Below are 23,650 nucleotides of genomic sequence, written 5' to 3'. Positions count from 1 at the left end.
GTCAACCATTCAAGTCTTTTTTTATTATTATACCATGCCATGTGATGCATTGTGTAAAAGAAAGTGTGGACACTGAAGTATGGAGACTATGGAAGGGCTGACAGACATGCACAGCACATTTTGTTGGGTTGCACATCCAGGGAATATTTTTTAAAAATTTATTTCAAAAAAGGACAAAATAAAAAATGGTAAAGGTAAAAAGGCAAAAGGCTAACAAAACAACCACAACATAAGTGGTCAAAAAGTCAAAACGAGATTTTTCCTCCAGAGAAAAAGACCAGTGTCAAGCTAACCAGAGGCAGGGCAGATCTGGAGGGCCAGGATGGTATCTCTTCCTCCTCTTCCTCCTCCTCCTCCTCCTTGCTTATGCACTACAAAAGCAGCTCCACATCCCCACCCATCTCTCTCCACAAAATGTGATAGTGGACCTCACATGGAGACAGCCATGAGACAGATACAGGCAGAGGAAAAACACCGGAATGGACCTGCAGCTTCTGCCTATGTCCATCTCTGGAAGTGATGGTGGGGTGATTGGCTCCAGAAACAGCAGCCCCTCCTTTTCCCTTACTGCTGCTACTGCTAGAGCCGATCACCCCACCACTTCTTCCAGAAATGGACACAGGCAGAAGCTGCAGATCCACTCCAGATCCATTCCAGGTTTTTTATTCTGCCATTAACTCTCTGGCTGCTTCCCTCCCCATGGTGCCTTTTGCCTTCCTCTCTCACCAGCCACCTCTTCCCTGGTCCATACCCTCTTCTCCTTGCCACAATCTACTGTTTTTAGAACAGGATGTGCCAGGGCACACCCAGCAAACCCTGTGCACATACCTATGGAAGGGCTAAGCATTTGACCTGTGACTTGTGCAAAGATCCTGTATTTGTGTGTTGTGTGAATGGGATAAGGGCAAGCAGGGAGCTCCTGTGCCAAAGAAGTAAATATGGCTTGAATCCCTCTTCTGAAGGAGCTGAAGGGTGTTTTCTTGACAGCTCCATGAGTATTGGAGGCTGGATCTGTAGGTACCTTTGGCCCCACCCACCACTAGCATGTGCCCCCTCCCCAGAAAGTTCTCACAATGGTGTGTGGCCCTCAGATTGGAAAAACTTCCCCACCTCTACTTCAGTGCCATTAGTTAACTATGTCCTGTGTCAGAAAGAAGTATCTCATTTTTGTGTGTTACGGATGTGTTTTGTGGTCCTGAATTAACACCTTATGAGAGAAGGAGGGCAACATCTCTCTCTAGTGCTGATATCTTCCGAGCTGGAAGGTGCTGCTTCTTAAGCGAGTCTTTTGCCTCAGCTGAGCCGCTCTTGCTTCTCCCCCGCTGACCTTCCACTCCCTGAGCTGGTGAGGAGGCAGAAGTGTGTGAGGAGGCCCTGTTGTCACTCTGCCTTGGCAGAGACATAGAAAACAATTTGCAGGGAAAATGACCCCTTTTCCCGTGGCAAATTACCCATGACTATGATGGCCCAGGTGCCTGTTATTCCAAGCCGGAATATAAAGGAGCTGCAATTCAGCCCGAGCAGACTATTAACCAGGCTGAATGAGGCCATTTGCTTGTTAGACGGTAGCGCAAGCTGAAAGTGGAATGAAACCTTTTCTCTCTGGTCCAGCGGATGACCACCTGTGAAGCGATTCCCTTGGGAAAAGGTTGTTCCTCCAGCTCCACACTCCACCCCGCCTGATCTGGAGCCCTCTCTTGCACACTGGCCTAAGTGTGCCAGCCCCCTCAAGGTGGGGTCTCTCAAATGACTTCCCTTCCTTTCTGGGAGGGAATTTGATCTTTGCAGATTCTAATATAAACCAATATGATCCTTATCTCCCGGACTAAACTGACAATCAGAACTTAGCTGCCCACTGGTTTTCTGCTCTTCCTATATGCTTCAACACAGCCCCTGACTCATAAAACATAGCAAAATACATTTTGAAACGTGTGTTTTGAGAAATGGGGGCATTATTTCTTTTAAACTGCTTCTAATTACTGTATTTTTATATGGTTGTGACATGCCCTGAGACCTTTTAGTGAAGAATCCCATGAAGAGATAACTGACAGTCATTTTTACCTTGAAGAAAGTGGCTCCTCCTCTTCTTCCTTGACACGCCTTCCTTTACATGGTGGTGTATCTGGTACAGAGTGCCAGCCCCAGGGAAGCTTGCCGGACCCAATAAGCACCTACTTTTTATCCATACTCTTTGATTGCATAAACTGGTGGCTGCTTGTGACTTGTTGCAGCTGCGTGGCTGTGGTTTTGCCACTTCCCTTAGTTTCCAACATGCTTTTGACTGATAGTTGTTAGCTGATTTGAATTTTTTTGAAAAAAACACAACAATTATTATTTGAGGCCTTTATGTTGTGCTGTTGAGTGTTCAAAGTACATCACATCACATCAAATGAACCCGGGGATCTTTACAACAGAGTTGGGCTGAATGTGGCCTGTGTAGGAGTGCCTTGTGACCTTTGCAGGTTGCCCCCCTGCCCTCTGACCTGACCTCACTCACCTGACTTGCCACCAAATTCATTACCGTGACTCGCACTCTCCTCAGCCTCCTGAAAAGCTGTTTGGCAGGCTGCAGTGAACACAAGTAACATGTTTCTGTGGTGGGGGAGCCATACTTCACTCATCTCAGCTGCTCAACCCCAAAGCTCAGCTTGGAGTTCTGCCTTCTCTGCTGAGCTGCTGGGGCCGTGTGTCAGCAAGGAGAAATCTTCGGGGTGGGGTGGAGTGTGGGGAGAGTAATCTCCCAGCCTTCTGCTGCGGCAAGCATGTGGATAAATTTGCAATCGCCAGAGCCGCTATTGCTTTCGAAGGGCAGTAGCTTGAACTCTCCGTTACCTTCCTCAAATTATGTTTGACATTCAATTAAAACCCCGAGGCACCTGGACGTAAAACGTTAGTGTAGCTGGAAAGTCGCGGGGGTAATGTGTTTTTTTATACATTATTTTATTTGCAGAGTCATCAGACACTGGGCCAGAGGGAATTGGACTTGTCCTCGACTGCAGTTGTGGGGCGGTGGCAGGGGGTGGGGGAGAGAGGTGGCTGAAAAAGAGCCAGGCTGGGGCTGGGCGTCATGTAAAAGCTGAGTTTCAAGGAAGGTGTCTCGGCTAAGGATGGGGGAAAGATTCAGTTCTGCACAGATTCGAAGGCAAACCTGCCTAGTACAGTGGTACCTCGGGTTAAGTACTTATTTCGTTCCGGAGGTCCGTTCTTAACCTGAAACTGTTCTTAACCTGAAGCACCACTTTAGCTAATGGGGCCTCCTGCTGTTGCCGTGCTGCCGGAGCATGATTTCTGTTCTTATCCTGAAGCAAAGTTCTTAACCTGAAGCACTATTTCTGGGTTAGCGGAGTTTGTAACCTGAAGCGTCTGTAACCCGAGGTACCACTGCACTCTCTTTCTTAAACAATGCACAGCCTGAAACTCAGCCATCTTTCAGAACTCACAGATCTCTTGATTTTGCAGTGTAGTTCTCTTTCCAAATAATGTGCGCACAGATTCATATACTAGGGTAAAGTGTGCATAAAACCACACATATTCATGAAAAATATTAGGAAAAGTTATTTGCAATAAGGTATGTATTAGGGAAAAATATGGATGAATACTTTTTTTAAAAAAATAATAATAATCACAAACAGATATAGAAAAGTAAGAAAATCAGGCAGAGGGCCTTCTCAGTAGTGGAGCTCACCCTGTGGAACACCCCCCCCCATCAAATGTCAAGGAGATGAGTGACTATATAACCTTTAGAAGACATCTGAAGGCAGCCCTGTATAGGAAATCTTGTTAATGTTTAATGTTTTATTATGTTTTTATATATTCTGGAAGACACCCAGAGTGGCTGGGAAAACCCAGTCAGATGGGTGGGTGGGGTACAAATAATAAATTATTATTAGTATTAACATTAGTTTTAGTAGCAGTATTAACTAAAATTGTCAGATTTGCCTGTCCATACTATCAGTCTTACAGAAATTTGAGATTATGCAAAACTGGACTTGTATTGAATAGATTCAAGGAAAGTGGCAGGCAGGAGAAAGAGTCCTGGATGGAGCCCCAGACTGTAGGTCTCATTGTCTCATGTTTTGCTAGGGAAACAGCTACCAGACTTGGAGTGCCTCACCTCTTTCACTGGCAGCTTCCAAGTGGATGTTTTCATTCTACAAATCATCTCACAGCTGATCTGCATTCTGCAGCCTTCCTGGGTGCAACACTGCCTGAAAACACCATGATGTCCTTGCCTTTCCCAACATGAAATATGGAGACCATAATGTCGACTTGCCTATTGTACTGATTACTTTGCAGTAAGAATCCCTGACATAATTATGGGAAGCTCATTCAGCACTCTACGGTGCTATATAAATACAGAGCTTCGTTATTTTAAGCATTCAGTTTTTCAGCTCTGACAGAGTTGCAGAAAACCTGATTCATCATGTATCTGATGAAGTGGACTGCAGTTTGTGGAAGTTTGTTTCACCATAATAAAATGGTTATTCCTTAAGGTTCCATTTTGCAGAAAACCTACTGACTCTTCAGCCCAGTTTGGACATAACTCCAAGCCGAACCATGGCCAAATGTGAACATGCAAGGATGCAGGTGCCCACAGTAAATATTGTGGCAGCTTTATTTTTTCTTTGGTCCTGCTTCTACTGCACCATCCAGAGCTAAACCATGGTTTGGCTTAGCATTATGTCCAAACTCAGGCTTATGGTTTGTCTCAAGCCCTACAAACCATGAACCAAGGCTTGTCCTTGGCTTAATGCTTGTGATTCATGAGTTCAGAAGTAATGGTAAGCCAAAGCATGACTTATTTATGGGTAATGTGATAGCAGTAGGGATGGAGGAGAAATTTGACTTGGTTTTCATTTAAAGACAAACTTGCCTAAGTGGCACTTTCCAAAAAGATACGAGAACAGAAAAAAAGCAGCCATCCTTCAGAATTCACACTACTCTGAATTTTGCAGTGCAATTCTCCAGCCAAATATTGTGCACAAAAATACTTATATGACGGTGAAGTGTGCAATGTAAATGCAAGTATTAGTGAAAACAACACACAAAACTGCATTATAATAGGAAAAAATGCTTTGCAAAGATTTGTATATTAGGCAAAATTGTGACAGCTCCCCAAAGTAGTTCACCCTGAAACAATAACAGGAAAAGCTTTAACTACCCTTCTCCCCCACCCTCTGTCAAATCTCCCCAGTTCAGTTGGTTGCATAAATTGGTCCCGATTGTGCCCTCTAGACGGTTCCCTCCAGGACTCATGAGTGCATCTGAGCATGTGGGTGAAATATACAGCGTGAGAATGTGCTCAGAATAGTGGTTTTTGGGAATCTGGGGATGATTGACAGAGGATGGAAAACTCCACTCAGTCACTTTGCTTTGGCTGCTGTCAGTCAGGACTGTGGGCATGCTGGACTCACACCATGGCCGGAGCTGGCACCTCTCGCATCTTTAATTCGCAGTTCTGGGCTTTGATGGTTCCCAGCTGTCTTTTCTGCGGGCTGTGTGTGTCTATCTCGCTGGCATCTCTTCTGGCCCATTTGTCACTGTGGCTCACAGATGTCATGCAATTTCTCCGCTGCCCGGGTGCAGCTCGCTGGCACGCAGAGCTCCTTTCTTACTATGCGAGAGAAATCTTCCAAAACCCCCTGCAGGGCCAATATGCCTTCTGTGGCACTAAAACATGGGCCTGTGGAGGCACCCCCTCCCCTTGTGCCATGCTGGCTGGCTCTTTGGGAAACGAATCAATTCACAGCCCCCCCTCCAATTCAGGCATGTGTCACACCGGCCTTGGAGACAACTCTGCTGAGGAGGTTAGAATGAAGATCGTAGGAAACCATCAGGTCACCATGGCAACTGGTATGCCAGAGGGAATTGCCTTATGCAAGGATGATTAGGGAGAGGAGAGAAATATGTATGATCTTCAGCTTGGTTTTATGGGGTGGAGGGGAATCAATAGCTCATGGAAAGAGGAACAGTGCTGGGGTCTGTGATGGGTGGTCAGTTCTTTGGAAGGCAGATACACCACAAAGTAACACATTGATGTTCTGGATTTGATTCTATTCAGCCAATCAGAAGCGGAACTTCAGGCTTCACATAGTCGCCAGGTTCTATCAAGGACAGGCAAGAGGGGATAAGGCCTTTGGTGTTGCGCTGTGGTGGCTGATGCCCATTTGGACTGGTATGGTGGAAGGCAAGGAGGCCATAGTAGGTGAAGCCAGACTGAATGATGGGCAGAGTCAGAGCCAATGACAGGTGGAGCCAGCTAATTCTAGTTCAGTGCTCATCCTCTTTGCCTGATGTATTCTTTGAGGTAAACAGTAAGACTAAGCTCACCCAGTCACTGCCACTCTCTGGATTGGTTGTAAATTAGAAGGCAGGCAGGTGGGGCTCGGCTGAGGTTGTGGGGCAGTTCCCCACTCACCCTAATGGACCAGCCTTCCATAGGGTAGCAGTACCCAAGCAATGGAATGCTGTCCCCCTGGAGGTTTGGTCAAGGCTCCCTATGCTTCAGAATTTCTATTGGGCCATCACAGCTAGAGATAGGGGAGAAATCTGATTCAGTTCACACTTGAAACCAGTTTTATCAAATCTGCACTCTCCAGAAGAATGTGAGAACCAAAACACAGCTATCCTTTGAAATTTGCACATATATGAATTTTGCAGTGCAGTTCTCCAACCAACTGATGTTTAGGTAAATGTGTGCCTAAAAATGAAACTGTTAGTAAAAATAACATATCAAAATGTATTATACTAGGATAAATTGCATGCACAAATGTGTACATGAGTCAAAACAGCATGCAAAAATGTGTTTATTAGGGAAGATTTTGCACACCAAAATGCTGATGAATTTTCATGAGGATTAAAAGCAAAACAAAATCTGCAGATTGCTGTCAAAATGTGGGAAACAAGATCTAAAATAGGAAAAAATAGAAACTGAGAGGACTGAGATTAACAGATTCCACCCCAGTCAAGATCTGCACCATTTTGCTGGGCTTTCGGTGAGGGTGTTGCTTTTGAGGCTTGTAGTTACCTGTAAATTCTTTGGTTTTTTTACTGGTATGTTTTCACTGTGGATGTTTTGGGTTTTTTTCATAGTAATTTAATTGCTGGTTGTAATTTTATCTGTTAACAGCCTTGGGGGGCCTTGGGGCAGAGAGGTGGCCTATATACATATTAAATAATCAAACAAAGCAATAAAGGTCACATAAGCAGTGAGGAAAAGGAGTCACACAACCCACTCCCCATTAGGTCTTGGTGCAGATTCCTGTCGCTAGGTTGCAATGTGCCTAGAGTATAAATGCTGCAAAGATTACATGATCCCTTTGCTTGGTGGCATCTGCTTGGTCTGAAGGGGTTGTGTCATCTGGAACAGTGTGGGGTCACGTGACTCCCCATTGCAATCTGATTGGAGGAGAAGCTGGGGTTAGTGTGGCCCTGTCATTGGTACATTATCTTGGTTTGTTCCACCCATTGGCTCTGCTCTGTCCCCACTGTGGGAGGCAGTATGCCTCTAAATACCAGTTGGAGGGTGTGGCTGTTTTGCTCATGTCTTGCTTGTGGGCTTCCCATCAGGGCACCTAGTTTTCCATTGCAAGAACAGGATACTAGACTAAATCAGCCTTTGGAGGCTATTCTTATGTTCTGTTGCTAATTGTGTGTGTGCAGGGTGTGTGTGTGTGTGTGTGTGTGTGTGGAGGACATCATTGTATTGCTGTCGTGTTAGACCATGGATCCTGTTTCCTAGGACTATGGTGGCAGTAAAGAAGCAGGTTTGTTTTAAGGAAGAATAAATTTCTTCCTCTGTAGCTGGTAGGGGATTGTTTTTTCCCCCTGGTGGAATTTTTATTTTATTTTTTAAAATGGTGCTTGCATGCAGCGGAATGAATGCTTTCAGTGATGAAGGCGGCAGGGCACGGATTATAGAGTGTGCAGGGAAAGTTAGTAAATTTGGACCCATTTTATGGAGCCAATAAGTGTCAAGGCGATCAGTGCAGCAGAAGCAGCAGCAGCAGGGGAAGCAAGAAAGGCCCCAAACAGAGAGGCTGGTGGACCTTTGGCTTCGGGGATGGTGGTGGTGGTATGCCTGTGTGCTGAGAGGATAATGCCCAGGTTTTGATAGCTTGGGAGGGAAGGGAAGAGAGAATTGTTGATAAATCGCACCAGTGACCAAGTCCTAAAGGAGGTGATGATGGACTCCCAATTACGCTGCTAAAAGCCTTCCAGACATGTCGCCCTTCCAGATGACCTGTTTGTTCAACATTCATCCTGATTTGCTTGCACAAAGCTTACGTGGTGGTTAGACCATGTCCGGCCTTTATTGAGCATTCATTCTGGTTTGTTTATGACAATGAGCATTCATCCTGATTTACAGTACTTGCACGGTGATTGCCCTTCTTTGGGTTACTGATTCGTCCATTCTGCATTTTTCAATGCCTTTCTTCGCCACTTGCCGAACTTCAGTTGTTGTTGTTGTTTTGTGCTAAGGCAACAGAATGCTTTAACACACTTCAACTGCATGAACCTAAAGTTGTGGTGTGCTCTTGGATCCCTGTCACAGAATAGTGAGGGCCCGGAGGCAGCCATAGTTGGAATTGGCTAGTAAGATGACCATCATTCTGTCAGGGGGGTGAGTCTGGAGAGGACACCGGTGTGTTGCAAGGCACCATGGGAGGGGAGATTCATTTTGTGTGTAGGTGTCTCTGGCTGCCATTCATGTCTATGGGATGATATAGGGGAGGTTGCAGCCATATTTCTTCACTTCCACAGAAGCTAATGAGGGATATTCTGAGAGGAGCAATGGCAAGTTCTGAAAATTGCTAAAATGCTCCCCTCCCCAGCTGCCTGCCAACAGGACCACATCAGGTAAACACAGGAAGCTGCCTGATACAAACTGGCATCAGCTATCCAGGGTTTCAGGCAGTGGACATTCTTGGCCCTCCCTGGAGATGCCAGAGACTGAATCTGCAAAGCAAATGATATACAACTGAGCTACGCCCCTTTCCCTTAATCAGACCATTGGTCCAGCACAGTATTGTCTACATTAATTGGCAGCGACCCTCCAGAACATCAGGCAGGGGTCTCTCCCAGTCACCTTTTGCATGCAAATAATGTGCTTGGCCAGGTGAGATTTTGGCGGCGGTTCGAATCCCTGTGACGGGGTGAGCTCTGGTTGCTCAGTCCCAGCTCCTGCCAACCTAAAAGTTTGAAAGCATGTCCAAAAGTGCAAGTAGATAAATAGGTACCACTCCAGCAGGAAGGTAAATGGCATTTCCGTGTGCTGCTCTGGTTTCACCAGAAGCGGTTTAGTCATGCTAGCCACATGACCCAGAAAAACTGTCTGCGGACAAACATCAGCTCCCTTGGCCAGTAAAGCGAGATGAGCGCCACAACCCCAGAGTCATTCGCAACTGGACTTAACTGTCCTTTTTCCTTTATCTTTTTTAGCTTCTTTTATTCAGGATGCAGATGTGCCTCAGATGACCTCCGTTCATCAGGTATCTTGCGTTGCATTCCCTGTGCAATTTCTTTAAGCCCAGGTGGGTGCAAGGAGGCCCAAGCTATTGGTGGGCCTGATCTCTGGGAGCATTTCCACAGGGGCCGTCTGAACTCCAGCAGGAGCTGTGGTGGCAGCTCCTCTCTCCCCATACTCCCTCTTTTTCTGTCCAGGGAGATTATTGGTGATATTAAGGCCAATTAGCTTGTTTGCTTTTTATTCATGGCCATTTGTTTTCCTGTGGCACGAAGCATCTGCTGGGCCAATAACGGGACTGTCTGCGGGGGGGGGGGAGCAGCCTCCATCCAGCCCTCTCCCCCTCCCTCCTGCCTGGACATGAGCACAGGCCCTGTGTGGGCCGTCTGTGGCATCCCTCGCCCACTGCGACCAGATGGGAGGCTATCATCAGGAGTGGCAAATAGCCCTGCTTTGTGTAATTGACAGATTGTTATCAGCAATACTTGACTTGTGCCTAATAATAATAAAAAGGAGAAGAGGGGAGAAGGGAGGCGGAAACCTGGCACCGCTTCTGATGGCTAAGCAGGGGAGAGCTTGGAAAGCCTCTTGTCACATCTGAAGGGCAAGGGAGTTAATTAGGGCTGGTGCTGCAGCCTGCGGGTGCAGCTTGCTGGTGTTGCTATGTGCGGAAGCCCTCTCGACGTTCCCTTCTCTTTCCTGCAAAGAAAAGCCTCTTGACTTTTCAGGTAGGACAAGAGGGGGAGGTGACAAGCAGTGCAGAATGGGGAGGCTACAGTGCGACTGCATCTTACGAGGGTGTTCGGTTCCAAGAGTACCATGTAGACATGAAAACATGTATACCCCAACAATTCCTATGGAACTGCCCCCACACTAGTGGCCCTAGCCTTCCAGAGCTGGCAGGCTGAGTGGGCCTATGCCCCTCAAGCAAGGCAGAGAGCTTAAAAGCCCTTTATGCTCCAGGAAAACCTGGCATGGAAAGAGCTTTTAAGCTCTCTGCCTTACCTGCATTTAACATGCAAAATTTTGCCCAGCCACCTGCCAAACTCCTATGGTTGAAACTGCGTTAAGTTAAATGCACATAAGATACAATCAGACAACATTTGCAAAACCTGTTGCCCATTTGGTGTGTACGGAATGGAAAATCTGTCCCAACAATGTACCGTAAATCTCAGGTGTCAAGGGCCAGGGTAAAGGGGTGAGTCTCCAGCATTTGCTCAGAACTGCCTCTCCCCATATAAACTGACCCAGATTCTGTGTTCATTATCTGAGGCCCTTCTTTATGTGCCTCCTCCACATGAGGTCCAGAGGGTGGCAACATGAGAAAGGACCTTTTCTGCAATAGCTCCCCATTTGTGGAATGCACAAATATATTTTTAGATGCCAGGCAAAAAATGTTCTTCTTCAGCCAGGCCTTTGGCTGATTAATATTCTACAGCCTTTTAAAAGTGTTTGTGGATTATTGTTTTGTTGTTTCTGTTTTAACTATTTACTTGTATTTTTATCTTGTGAACTGCCCTGAGATCTGCGGATAAAGGGCAGTATATAAATCTCTCCCCCCCCCAAGCTGTATAATGAAGGTGCCAGACACACCTTTATGGGGAGTTCCAATGTGTGTGTGTGGGCGGCTCACCCCCCCCCCCAATCAGGTGGTGTGGTAAGGTGGGTGGGGTGTTGGTCATCTTGGGGGCTGACTTTGGCTTAGTCTTGGGGCTGTCCCTACACTGTTGCCTATTATAGCCAGTGCTATTTTTCTAGAAAAAGAGGTGCCGGAACTCACCACAAACACCTCCTTTGTTCTCTTATAAAGGCAATGGCACCCACCTGAGAGTTCCAGTGAGTTCCAATGAGTTCCAGCTGAAAAAAGCCCTGATTGTAACCATATATAATTCTTTCTTTGTGCCCATCCCTCTGCTAGGGGAGGTTTCCAGGGTCCTGCACCCCTGATAAGCTGCGTGGTTTTGGGAAGAGGTCTTAGGCTGCAGTAAAAGCCCAGCCTGCTGTCTCTTTTTAAATCTCTCTCACACTGGCATTCCCTGGTCTGATTTTAAATAAGCCCTCTCCTGCGGTCCTTTGCGGCTTCCCTTGGGAGTCTCACTCTCCTGCCTAATAGAATTTTCACCCTCCCCGATAACCCCCTTTCCGCTCTATTCCTGGCTCCTTTCGCCTTCATTGCTGCCCATTTTTTCTTCTGTCGATCACAGATGACACAATCTGGCCCCCATTACTGCAGCAGATGAGCATCACGTTGCCTTTCCTGTATTTATTGTTACTGGAACCCCCAAGAAAGCCAGGGCAGTGTCATTCTATTACAGTCTATCTAAAAGGGAACAGCAAATGAGGACCCAAATGCACCAACGGAGCACTTAAAAAGCAAATACAAGGTCCTCTTCTCAGTTCTACTGAGATTTTGTATCAGGAGTGTTTGGTGTAGAGAGATGGCAGCATTGCCTTTGCTTAGCAGAGGCAGGACCAAGGCTGGGCAGTGAAAGTTGGATCCCCTCTTTGACCAAAGAGCTTTGACTCTGGGGAACATTGAATGTGATTTATTTCTTGTTGTGCAATAGCGAGTGCCTTGGGGCTGTATTTGAAAATAACTGAGCTACTTTGTAAATGAGTTTGCAGTTCTGGGTTTTGGTGAGAATAATGCCCCCAATTTTTTGGCTTCATTTTCAGGCCATTAAACCTCGGTGGGGGGGCATTCTGGCTGTTATTGAGGGCAGGGCGCATGATCAGTGCTGGATGTAGGGCAGTGCAGGTGATTCCCCCACACAGGGTGCCAAGCCGAGGGGGTGCCCCAAGACCTACCTGTGGATGAAGCTTCCTCATGGTCAGAGCTGGCACATCACCATTCACTGCTTTCTCCTGCCACTCTCCCAGAGTCACTGCTGAAGTCAGGAGACTCACTTTCCTGGACCAGGTACAGTGGCTAAGCAGATACCCATAGGAGGTAAAGGTAAAGGGACCCCTGACCATTAGGTCCAGTCGTGACCGACTCTGGGGTTGCGGTGCTCATCTCGCTTTATTGGCCGAGGGAGCCGGCGTACAGCTTCCGGGTCATGTGGCCAGCATGACTAAGCCAATTCTGGCAAACCAGAGCAGCGCATTGAAATGCCGTTTACCTTCCTGCCGGAGTGGTACCTATTTATCTACTTGCACTTTGACGTGCTTTCAAACTGCTGGGTTGGCAGGAGCAGGGATCGAGCAACGGGAGCTCACCCCGTCGTGGGGATTCGAACCGCCGACCGTCTGATTGGCAAGTCCTAGGCTCTGTGGTTTAACCCACAGTGCCACCCGCGTCCTCATAGGAAGCTCAGTGCAAAAGCCCCCTGCCCTTTTGTGATTCCCAGCAACTAGCAATCAGAGGCATACTGCCTTCAGCACTCCAGAGGCAGGACACAACATAGTGATGGCCACCCACTTGGATGGCTTGAAGACAAATTCAGGGCAGTTAAGGCTATCAGTGGATGATAAGACTATGGGTGGCTGGTTGGCATGATGGATATGCTCATGACCGGAGGCAGTAATGCTTCTGAATACCAGCTGCTGGAAACTGCAAGAGAGGAGAGTGCTCTTGTGCTCATGTCCTCCTTGCAGGCTTCGCATGAACAGCTGGCTGGCCACTGGGAGAGCAGGTCTGACCCAACAGGCTCTTTTAGCATTCTTACGTAGCAAGCACCACTAAACCCAGGGGGACTTGCTTCTCAGATGGTACCAGGATAGCCCATTGATTATTTAATTTCTATACCGCTTAATGTATTAAAAATACGTCTTTCCAAGCGGTGTACCCAAAAGCAGCAGCAGCAGACAGCTAAAACAAAATGTTGCAAAGATATGCAGTCACACGTAAAAATGTTACATTAATACGAAGTTACTCATAAGTATCAATCAATATCCATTCATTTTCATTCTGACGCACCCTCTTTAAATCTTGCAACTGCCTGCCCCACCTTGTTCAGAGCAATGCGGACCTCCAGCCTGCTTCAAACCCTCTCCGCAGCAGGGAGCAGCCGGAGGAAGCCTGCCAGCGCCTGGCTTTTCTCTTCCCTGCACTGGAGAGTTTATGGAGCCATTAAAGAAGGCAGCTGGTCCAGTTTACAGCTGAGAGTCCTGCTCGGTTTACCCTGAGGGTAAGACTTTGCGGCAAGGTAATCACATGGGGATCGTATGTGGGGAGGGGCATCAGGACCCCCTCCAGAGACCCTGCGTGCTCTGTGGAATAAACCCGCAAAATGGGGCAGAAAGGGTAAAATTCTGTAAGATTGGTTTGAGCTGAGCTGCCCTCCCGACTGCATCTCCCCAAGCTCCTTTTCTTGAACAGGGAAAATCCTGGGCAGCTTTTATCTCCGTATATATAAATGTGTTAGTGGCATTTCTCCTAAAAGTATTCAAAGCTATTTACAATCAAATAATAAAAAAACACAGAATAATAAAACCCAATTTAAAATGCCGATAAAAATAAAAAACATGCAGTATAAAAAGGAAAACGTCACATGACACACACAAGCCAAGGAGAAGCGACCTGCCAGAGTTAGCTAGAGGAAACTCCATGTGGCCCTCTGCTCCTCTCCACCTGGCCCTTGGAACTTTCTCCAGGTCACACCCTTTGCTGGCCCTCCGTCTCACTGTCCTTGAGGGTTTTTGCCTGGAATTCTGAAAATATTTCTTGCTTGCCTGGATGGAGGAAAGAGAGGGATGTGAGACGGTGCCGGAAACTAGCCTACACTGCTTTTCAATCGTCTTTTTTGCTTTATTATTATTATTTATTTACATTTATATGCTTTGACTTTTAAAAAAAACACACCAGTCAAGTAGTATATAGTGTTTATGAAATAAATAATACATAAATTGTATGTGCCCCCACCATCCCTAAGAAGCTTGCCTAGGAAGGAATGTGACTGTACCCCTATCCTAAAGCCTGAAGGTAAAGAGGACCACCTGTGTTGTCCATACTAGGTTAGGAGGTTGGGCTCTGCGTACATATACCAGACCTGGTCATTGCAGGGCCTGATGCCTCATCCTCCTGCGCTGGCGCACCTAGGGCCAAAATTCTCTTGATTGGTCCAGCATGGCATAAGTGCCATGACTGAGGATTTTTGCTTCTCGTTTTGTATTTGAGAAAGACCCCTTCTCCAGACTAGGGCTGCATATACACCATACATTTAAAGCACACACACACAAACCCAAAGAATCCTGGGCACACTAGTTTGTTAAGGGTGCTGAGAATTATAGTTCTGTGATGGGTAAACCATGTTTCCCAGGATATTTTTTTTGGTGGGGGAGGTAGAGGAGATGTCCTTTAAATTTATGGTGTGTAAGCTGCCTGGGTGGCTTTTAAAAAACCTTTGATGGGGAAAGTAGGATAAGGGGGAAAGAATCAAACAGCCCCTTCTCCTTTCCCCTCTCTTCCCCTTCCTGACTCGCAGCTGACAATGCATCTTTGTCAGGCTTTTATACGTTCCTGTTAATTTCACGCAAAGTGCCCTTGATGGATCTCTTGTTATTTTTCGTGAGCTGAGCCATAAATTTGTGACATCTCACTGTAGCAATCTGTTAAGTGCATCTTGAGGGTGGCGGGGAGGAAGAAGGGCTCTCTGTGGGTCTGCATGTGCCTGTTACATACCACATGGAGAGAGAGAGAGAGAGAGATATGCTGGTTCCCAGAGGTGCTAGAGCTGGAGTGGAAACTGACCAGGAGACTCTGCCTAAACCTGGTGCTTCTATGTTGTGCCAATTACTTCTTCTGGAGAGGCCAAGAGAAATGTAGTTTAAGTGACACCTCCCCCACCACCCTCACACACTTCATTTATTCTGTCTCCCTTCTGCGTCCAAATTTATTATAGGTCATGGTTAGGAATTCAGTCCAAGCTCCTTCCCTCAGAGCACTCTTTGCAGTAATGGGTTGTCATGTCCCAAATAGGAGTCGCCTTGTCAAATTGTAACCTATCCTGGAATTTGCTGCTGAAGGGTGGAAAATTAATGTTATCACCATCATCTGACTGACCATAGTGATGACAGGAACCTGGACTAGATGTGTCTCTGCTCTGATCCAGCAGCCAGGCCCTTCTTATGCCCAAATCTTCTCCCTCCCTGGCACCTGAACCATTATTGTAATTGTGCCATGAGTGACAGGAATTCTGGGAAATCATATTCGTTGGTGTGCCAGGGAGGCTGCTATTCATCCACATACATACCCACTCATTGTCACACTCCTGATAACTTATCAAACAGCTGTGGAAGTGATGTCCGGGGGGTAGGATTTCCAGAAGGCGGCGGTTTGTCTGGGATCTTCAACAAGTAAACCAGAAAAAAAGTTTTCAGGGTGTCCTGGTTTTTACTTTTTGAAATATGGCAACCCTGCTGGAGCCACCCACCATTCTTGCCCTGCGCATGCACACTTGCTATGCCTAACCTCCAGGGCTGGATCTAGACACATCAAAGAAGTTTTTTCAGTTAAACATGTTGCAAACTTTGTATGAGAAATCAGATTAGCAAAAACAGAACTCCACAGTGCCATCTGGTGTCACAGTGTTAGAATGCATAAACAATGCATATAAAGCATATATTTTTTCTTTGCCAGTGTAGCTAAGTCCTAGATCATGTGTACTCTGCATTTTAAGATTAAAATAAAATGTTGTGCAGGCAATGCAAGATTCCTGCCAAGAAAATTTGGATTCTGTGATTTGTCTGAATTATGCAGTTAGGGCGAACTGGCACATTTTTCCTTTCACTGTGCATAAATTTGTTCTACATTTTCTTGCTGTTTCACCAAATCAGTAATTGTGTGGCTCGTGGGCAAGCAGCTCTGCTCCAGCAGTTGTTGCCAGGACTGCCCTTCTCCAGTCTTGTCTCTTTCTGGAACCCACGCAGCTTCCTTAGGTTGACTGTGCATTTGTGTGAAGTACTTCTTTTCGTTTTGTTATTCAGGATTAGTTTCCCCTGCATGCTCCTTGGAGTGCGCTTATTTCAGGAGAAAGTGTGGCTTATGAAACACTCAGATAAATAACACTTTGTCTCTCCTCATCTTACTGCATGTTAGTTTCACATGATTCTTTCCATTATTTTATAAATTTCTATTTTGTCAACCTACCCCAGCCCAACCCCCCCCCATTAAGATACATGAGTACTGACTTTACATACTTATACAGTGGTACCTCGGGTTACATACACTTCAGGTTACATACGCTTCAGGTTACAGACTCTGCTAACCCAGAAATAGTACCTCAGGTTAAGGACTTTGCTTCAGGATGAGAACAGAAATCGTGCTCCAGCAGCGTGGCGGCAGCAGGAGGCTCCATTAGCTAAAGTGGTGCTTCAGGTTAAGAACAGTTTCAGGTTAAGAACGGACCTCCAGAATGAATTAAGTACTTAACCAGAGATACCACTGTACCTAGAAGTTCCTCTCACTACCTTCTTAAAGCCCACCTTTCCCACAATGCCTTTGGCTCAGTTCGTCAGCCTCACCCTATGGGGAAACTAACCAGATGTAACTGAAGCAAATGGGTGGTATTCAACTAAGTTTTACCCAAAGTATTGGAATGTATGGGCCTGACTGAGCTACATTTATTGATTTCAGTGGGTCTACTCTACTCTGAGTTAAACTTGGTTGAAGACCACCCATTTGCTTCCCCAGTTTTACTGACCCTTCCATCTTTTCAGTGGCCCTTCCAGGTTCAAATGGATTGCAACTCCTTGAGGCAGGAGCTTGTCTTTTACTTGGTAAAATATTGTGCACATTGATAGCACGTGATGATGATGATGGTATTTTGCAGAGTACAGAGAACCCTTCAGAGCATGCAGATACATCCTCCCCACTTTCTCCACTCACCAACTCTGATAGCTCTTTCATGGTTTCCTCCCTCTTTCAGGTGATGGGGTGGAAGCAGATCAGAAGGTGAAGACACAGTGGCCGCGGTCAGCAGATGAACCAGGGGTGTACATGGCACAAACAGGTAATGAATGACCTTGACAGGTAAAGCATGGGGAAATGAGAAAATTCATCAGGGCATTCTCAGGGAATCCTTCCTTGCAGCCAGGTTCAGTCTTTAGTCTTCTCCTCAGTACGTGCCAGGGGGTGTGATTGGGTCCGTGGGCATATTTGCAAACTGAAGAAGTTGTTGTGGTCAGCATAACCACACCACAACTTAGTCTATTAGCACAGTCTCAAACCAGGACTCAATGGTAGTTTTGCTATCAGCTTTTCACCTCAAACACATTTTGAATGACATTTGGGGCGTCCTCCTGAGGTGAAACGTACCAGGAATTTTGAGGGAATACAGCATACTTTTGATGAGACTTGCAGTGTTTCTGAGGATGGGAGGTGGCTGAGAGGTAAGGGGGCATTGGGGAGGTTCCACATATTCTCTCAATTTTCACCAGAATTCTCCTAAACTGAAATTTGAAGCAAATTGTTAAGGCTCTTCATCAGAATGAGCAGCATGAAAAATTTAAAAGGAAAGGATTTTAATGTGTGAACTCCCCTCAGTCTAACTTGGAATTGGATCAGCTTCTCTAGGGGACATTTGGAATCTTATTACCCCACCAACTTGCTCTGATTTCCGAAATTAAATTTTGGTGCTAGTTGTGCTATTTTGCATTGAAGTTTCCTCTTCCAATATAATCAGTGCTCCTCGTCCAAGTCTCAGGTGCTAATGGCCAGACAGAGCTCAACAAAGTCACCATAAGAGGATTTTGAAGTAAGACCCTCCAGAGCCTTGAGGGAGAGATGTACAATCACTGACCAAGAATTAAGAAGCTCCCCCACCTGACCAGCCTATAGCTTTTGCAAAGGCCTTTTATGTTTTCAACTAAACTAGCTTAGGGATGGGGAATTTGTGGCCCTCCAGATGTTGTTCTAGTCTTCTTTCTTTGGCGATCACTCGTAGCCAAGTAAGATTGTCTTCCATAAACACAGTTTTAACAGTGGGTCCATAAGTGACTGTGGAGGCCAATTCTGGATCCACACGTCCTTCCACAATGGGGACATAGGTTTCCAGGTGGGAGCTGATCATGGTGAGGGTTTGCCAAGGGTGCCTTCCTCTTAGCACCTTTCTCCCTTACATCCTGAGTTTGAGTGTCTTCAAAGCCCATGACACCTTTTGTAAAGGCTGTTCTCCAATTGGAGCACTCGCAGGCCAGTGTTTCCCAGTTGTCTGTGTTTATACTACATTTTTCTTAAGGTTTGCCTTGAGAGAGTCTTTAACCCTCTTTTGTTGACCACCAGCATTACGCTTTCCATTTTTAAGTTCGGAATAGAGTAGTTGCTTTGGAAGACAATTATCAGACGTCTGCACAACATAACCAGTCCAACGAAGTTGATGTTGAAGAATTATTGCTTCAAAGCAATGCTGTTCTAGTACAGGTCCAATCAACCCTATCCATTGGCCAAAGTGGTTGGGCCCAGTGGGAACTGGAGCCCATAAACCCTCAGCTGATGCTGAGACCTCAAGAGCTTTCAGACACCTCCATGTTGTGAATTGCAAATTACAACATTAGCATCACAAGCATAGTTAGTTTCTCAAGCAGTTTTGCAACATCACTGATTTTGAATATTGATTAATTAGACTTCTGAAATCGTCGCTAATTTTAAGGAGACACCAACTTTTTAAGACAGCTTCTGCATTTTAGCAGAAATATCCTAATTTCTGAGGGCTTTTGACTGAGATGTTGCTCATTGGAGGTGCCTCCCTGCTAGGGATGAACAGAAAGTCTGGCCTTTCTGTCATTCAGTTCAATATCTTTGACTCTGATTCACTTTTGTTTCTTTTTTAAAAACTCTTTTGAAAGCAGGGACCCTCATCTTTTGGGTCCTGGGGACACATTTGAAAATCATAAAATACTGCCAAGGGGCCCCCCAATATACCATTTCACAATGGGAAACTACTAATGCTTACACACAAATACACCGCAACAGGCAAAAACAAAAACAAAAAACAAGCAGACAAATAAGTGGAACTCTACCCTAAAAAAAAAAAAATCTCTTCAAAAAGCCAAAATAAATATCTCAGTGGCAGGTGGCCTTGGTGGGCCCCCAGGGGGTCATGCCTGAAGGCACTGTGGTGCCCACATGAGGGACCCCGATTTTAAAGCATATAATCCCTGCTCTCATTTCTGAGTGGAGAGATGCCATCATTCTTCCTGCTCCACCTCACACCAGAATGCCCCTAAAGTGATGCTCCATAGTGATAATGCCTTAATTGTTGGAGTTGGGTGCTCTGTTTTGACAGGGGAAATGGTAGCTTTAGGCTGGCCCCCATGGATAACGCTCCACTGCCAATAAGAGATGGTGGCAAGAATACTTAAATATATACTGTGTAGTATATATTCAAAATAAGTTGGGTTGATGGAAATAAGAGACCACAGCTGCTCGCTGCCATGGAATGTCCCACCATGAAACATTTCAGCAAATCTTCTCCCTCCCAGTTTGCAAAGCATCCTGAAATAATTTTAGATGAAGGATGGTATAGGAACATAAGGAGAGTCCTTCTGGATACATCTGTTGCAGCATCCTGTTCTCAGAGTGGCCAGCCAGATCCCCCAAAGGGAGACCGGCAAACAGGATCCAAGCACAAGAGCATTGTTGGTCTTCAGACGCAGTCTGTGTTTTCTGGGGCTGGGCAGTTGCGGTCCTGAATGTCTAGAAGGCACCAGGTTGGCAAAGGCTGGCCTGTGCTTTTGCCAGTACAGCATTATTATTGTCTTACAATACTCACAACAGCCTTGCATTGCTCAAAGGCAACCAATTTTGGGGTGAAGATGCCTGCCAGATGTTACAACTGGTAGCTCGTCTAAGCTGGGACCAGCTATTCATCACCAGCTTCTCCTCCAGCTCCAATAGTCACATGCATTTTAATTAAGATGCAGCCTCCAATGACTGAAAAACCTGCATCTCATCTTCAATCCCCACCAATCCCCCGAGCCCCATCATTTTCATGGTGACAGCGAATTGAGATGATGTGCGCTTATCCCTTCTTCCTATTTCCACCACCACCACCCTCCCTGGTGCAACTGAGTTTAATTTGCTCCATTTATGCGTTCTCTTAGCACCTTCCTTGGAGACCCATAAAGAAAACAAATGTATTAATTGTTTAGCTCCTGCGTATTTATTTAGCAAATTCGTCTGGGTAATGTGAACGCCATTCACTTCCCCTCTCCTCTCCCTTTCTCCTTGCCTTTGATTTATAGTCTCTGGGCCATTGTGTGCACTGCCTGCGAAGACAATTGGAGCTACAATCCTGGAGAATTTAGAGGGATCTGCTGAGCCAGTTGTGCAAATATAGATAGTGGCAAGTCTGTTGACCTTGATAAATAAGCTTGTTTGGTGCAATGGCTACTGAATGGGTCACCAATGTGGTGCCTGTAGCTTACATGACACCCATGAGGTCTCACTCTGGAGCCTGTGAAGCTTCTGAGCCTCCCCACTCACTGTCCCCTTAGTCATGAATGGAGTCAGGGTGCAGCTCATCAGACCCTGGAGATCTGAATTCATTTAAAGTAGCTAGGCATTCCCTTTCCACCACTTTTCCTGTCTTGGGCTGCAGCTCCCTTCTTTGCATCATTTATTCTGTTATTCCCAGGTTAAGCCCTGCTTCACTTTTGGGTGAAAACAGAGGATAATAGGTGTCGAGCAGTTTCACCTTCTCTGTCACCCAGTAGCATTCCTCCAGCTTCTCTGCGCAGAGGACCTCCTACTTGTTAGTTCTTCCTCTTGTTTCAAACATAGCCAAAGAAATCTTTTTTGTTATTACAAAAATTATTATAAAAATCCAGTTGTGTTCATGGGCTGATGAAGGGTTGAATTACGGACTAGCTACATGCTTTTTAAAAATAAAATAAAAAAATACCAGTCATTCTGAAATATCCTGCTGAAACTATTGGTTCCTGGCTTGCAAAGAAGGCCCTAAATCAAGAGAAACACAGCGTGGTGATAGCAACCATACTCCCCAGGCTGACATCTCCTGATGTCCTTGGAAATACACTAGATTTCACCAACTGTGGCTTGGGCCTCTTATTTCCTAGCAGAGTCTTATTTTGTCTACTCCAGGCATTCTGGTAACAGAAGGCATCCACCCCCCTCTCACACACAATAATATCCATTTTACCCTCATACTTGAAGGTCAGTGTTCTGCAGGAATGACTTCTCACATGGACGCCCCTTTCGGCTAATATTTGCGTTCTCTTTCTTTCTCTCTCTTGCTCTTTGGAAAAATGTAGCCCACCTCCCTCCTTCCTCCTCCATCTGTTCCTCCATAATTTAAATGGATGTCCTCTACGGCAAGCCCGTCCAATAACTTCAGATAGATCATCAAGTCTAATAAAGAGCCAGATTGTTGTAAATGTCAATGCCTTGCCTGCTCAGGGCAGAAGGAAAGAGAGGCAGGCTGGTTGAACCAGGTCTGTGCCTCAGCCACCAGCCTTGACTGGGGTTCATGAAGGAGTGGACTGCCTCATATTTCAGCAAATGACGGGTCCACATATTTTCTCCACAGGCCAACTATGGCTTTTTGAAGGGCATCCGCACGACTGAAAAAGTGGGGAGCCCTCAAGGGCAGAGGGCCAGTCATGCCATCTGTTTTTCAGATGCACCAATGCCCACAAAAAAAATGTACAGAAAAGGTTTGCAAGAGTTCAACAACAGAAACATCAGTTTTTAGGCCAGGGTGAAAAAGCCCACAGAGAAATCTCTCTTTGGCCTTACAGAAACTTTGGGCTTTGGAAACTTTAGAATGCTTTTAATTTTAGGAGGACACAGGTGGTAGCTTAGGAATGTGCAGAATCCTTCACTGAAATTTCATTAGAGGTCCTTAACGTTCGTTTGTTTCTTCCTTGATGGTGATGTAGTGATGAAGAGGCTTTTCTCACCATTCTTTAGATGTTTTCACTGAAGGCAATGCCTCCAGAATTACTCTGAATTTTTTTGGTGAAACAAAAGGGAAAGAAAGGGATGCAGCTCAGTGGTATATGGAGCTTCTGCTTGGCATGCAGAAGGTCTAGGTTCAATTCCTGGCATCTCCCAGTAAGACTGGGAATGTTCTCCTGGCTGAAACCCTGGAGAGCTGCAGCCTAGGTGAACCAGTGGTCTTGCAAGGTTGGATGGCCATCTGTTGGATTATTTAGCTGCGATTCCAGCATTGCAGGGGAATGAGCTAGATGACCCTTGGGGTTCCTTCCATCTCTATGATTCTATGAAGGGAAATTCTTATGTTCCTGTGAAAATTCAGTAGCAGCTCCAGTGGGGAACGAAGACTCATCTTAGCTGTCAGGTATTAGGATGTCCTTGCCACCCATCCAGGGAGCTGTCCAAAAGAACAGTGCTGAAACCTACTTTTCCTACATGAGAGGGTTACCCAAAGCTCTAAAGGGTGAAAAATATATATGGTGTGTCGTATATATAATAGAATCAAATAACTGTAGAATTGAGAGGGACCCCCAGGGTCATCTAGTCCAACCCCCTGCAATGCAGGAATCTCAACACGGAATCATCAAATTGTAGAGTTGGAAGGGACCCCAATGGAAAAATAATGTCTGTGGTTGGATTAGTGAATGGATGTGTGGTCATCTCTCTGGAACTTACACAGCTGCAAGATGGTAGAAATATTCTTGTGCCACAGATAAAAGGTATTTGTTAGAGAAGCTATTGGTTAATTTCTTGAAATCCTGTGTTGAGAGGCTTTGGGTGGGTTCTAAGCTGATGGGGTTGGGCACAAGCACCTCTTGGACACCCTGAACTACACTGCCTTAATTCCTCTCTAAGTTATACAGTTCCCATAGTCATTTCTTACTCAATTACTCACTTGATGGCTGATTTCTGCAGAACAAAGTGGTAGAATTCTTGATTGTAGTACCCCTTGCTTATATCTCTGTATGCTCCCTCTCCCATGGAAAAAGAAACTTTTTTTGTATATTGTCATGAGTTCAAAGGTGCCAGACCCCTCTAAATTCCTGGATCCAGTAAGTGTTAGAATTTAATCAAGGCTTGGGGTATTAAACTGGGTGCCAAACACCTAAGCTAACCCCTGGACCCAGCATGTGTTAAAAGCTAATTAACTTAGCTTTTTAGTTAGCTAAATTAACTTAGTTTCCTGTGTTCAGGTGATCACCGGAGTGTGTGTGATGATGACGATTAATTGATGGGCCATAAAGAGAACAAAGGAAACAAGATGGGCCATTAAGAAAGCAAAGGAG

The 23,650-nt window shown here is 45.7% G+C and overlaps 1 protein-coding gene across 10 annotated transcripts in view; it reads left to right on the top strand.

Annotated features, from left to right (window-relative positions):
• ADGRB2 (adhesion G protein-coupled receptor B2) overlaps positions 1 to 23,650 on the top strand; it is a 161,883-nt gene that overhangs the window by 46,263 nt on the left and 91,970 nt on the right. For all 10 annotated transcript variants that reach the window (XM_082232767.1, XM_082232772.1, XM_082232771.1 and 7 more), the window contains exon 3: positions 17,335 to 17,418. In XM_082232767.1, the coding sequence (XP_082088893.1) occupies positions 17,335 to 17,418 (84 nt within the window). The remainder of the gene's footprint in view (positions 1 to 17,334; positions 17,419 to 23,650) is intronic.

This window comes from Podarcis vaucheri (genome assembly GCF_965113315.1).
Source record: "Podarcis vaucheri genome assembly, chromosome: 7".
NCBI classification, from domain to species: domain Eukaryota; kingdom Metazoa; phylum Chordata; class Lepidosauria; order Squamata; family Lacertidae; genus Podarcis; species Podarcis vaucheri.
The sequence above is the reverse complement of the archived record's forward strand: the minus strand, read 5'-3'. Positions and strand labels throughout refer to the sequence as shown.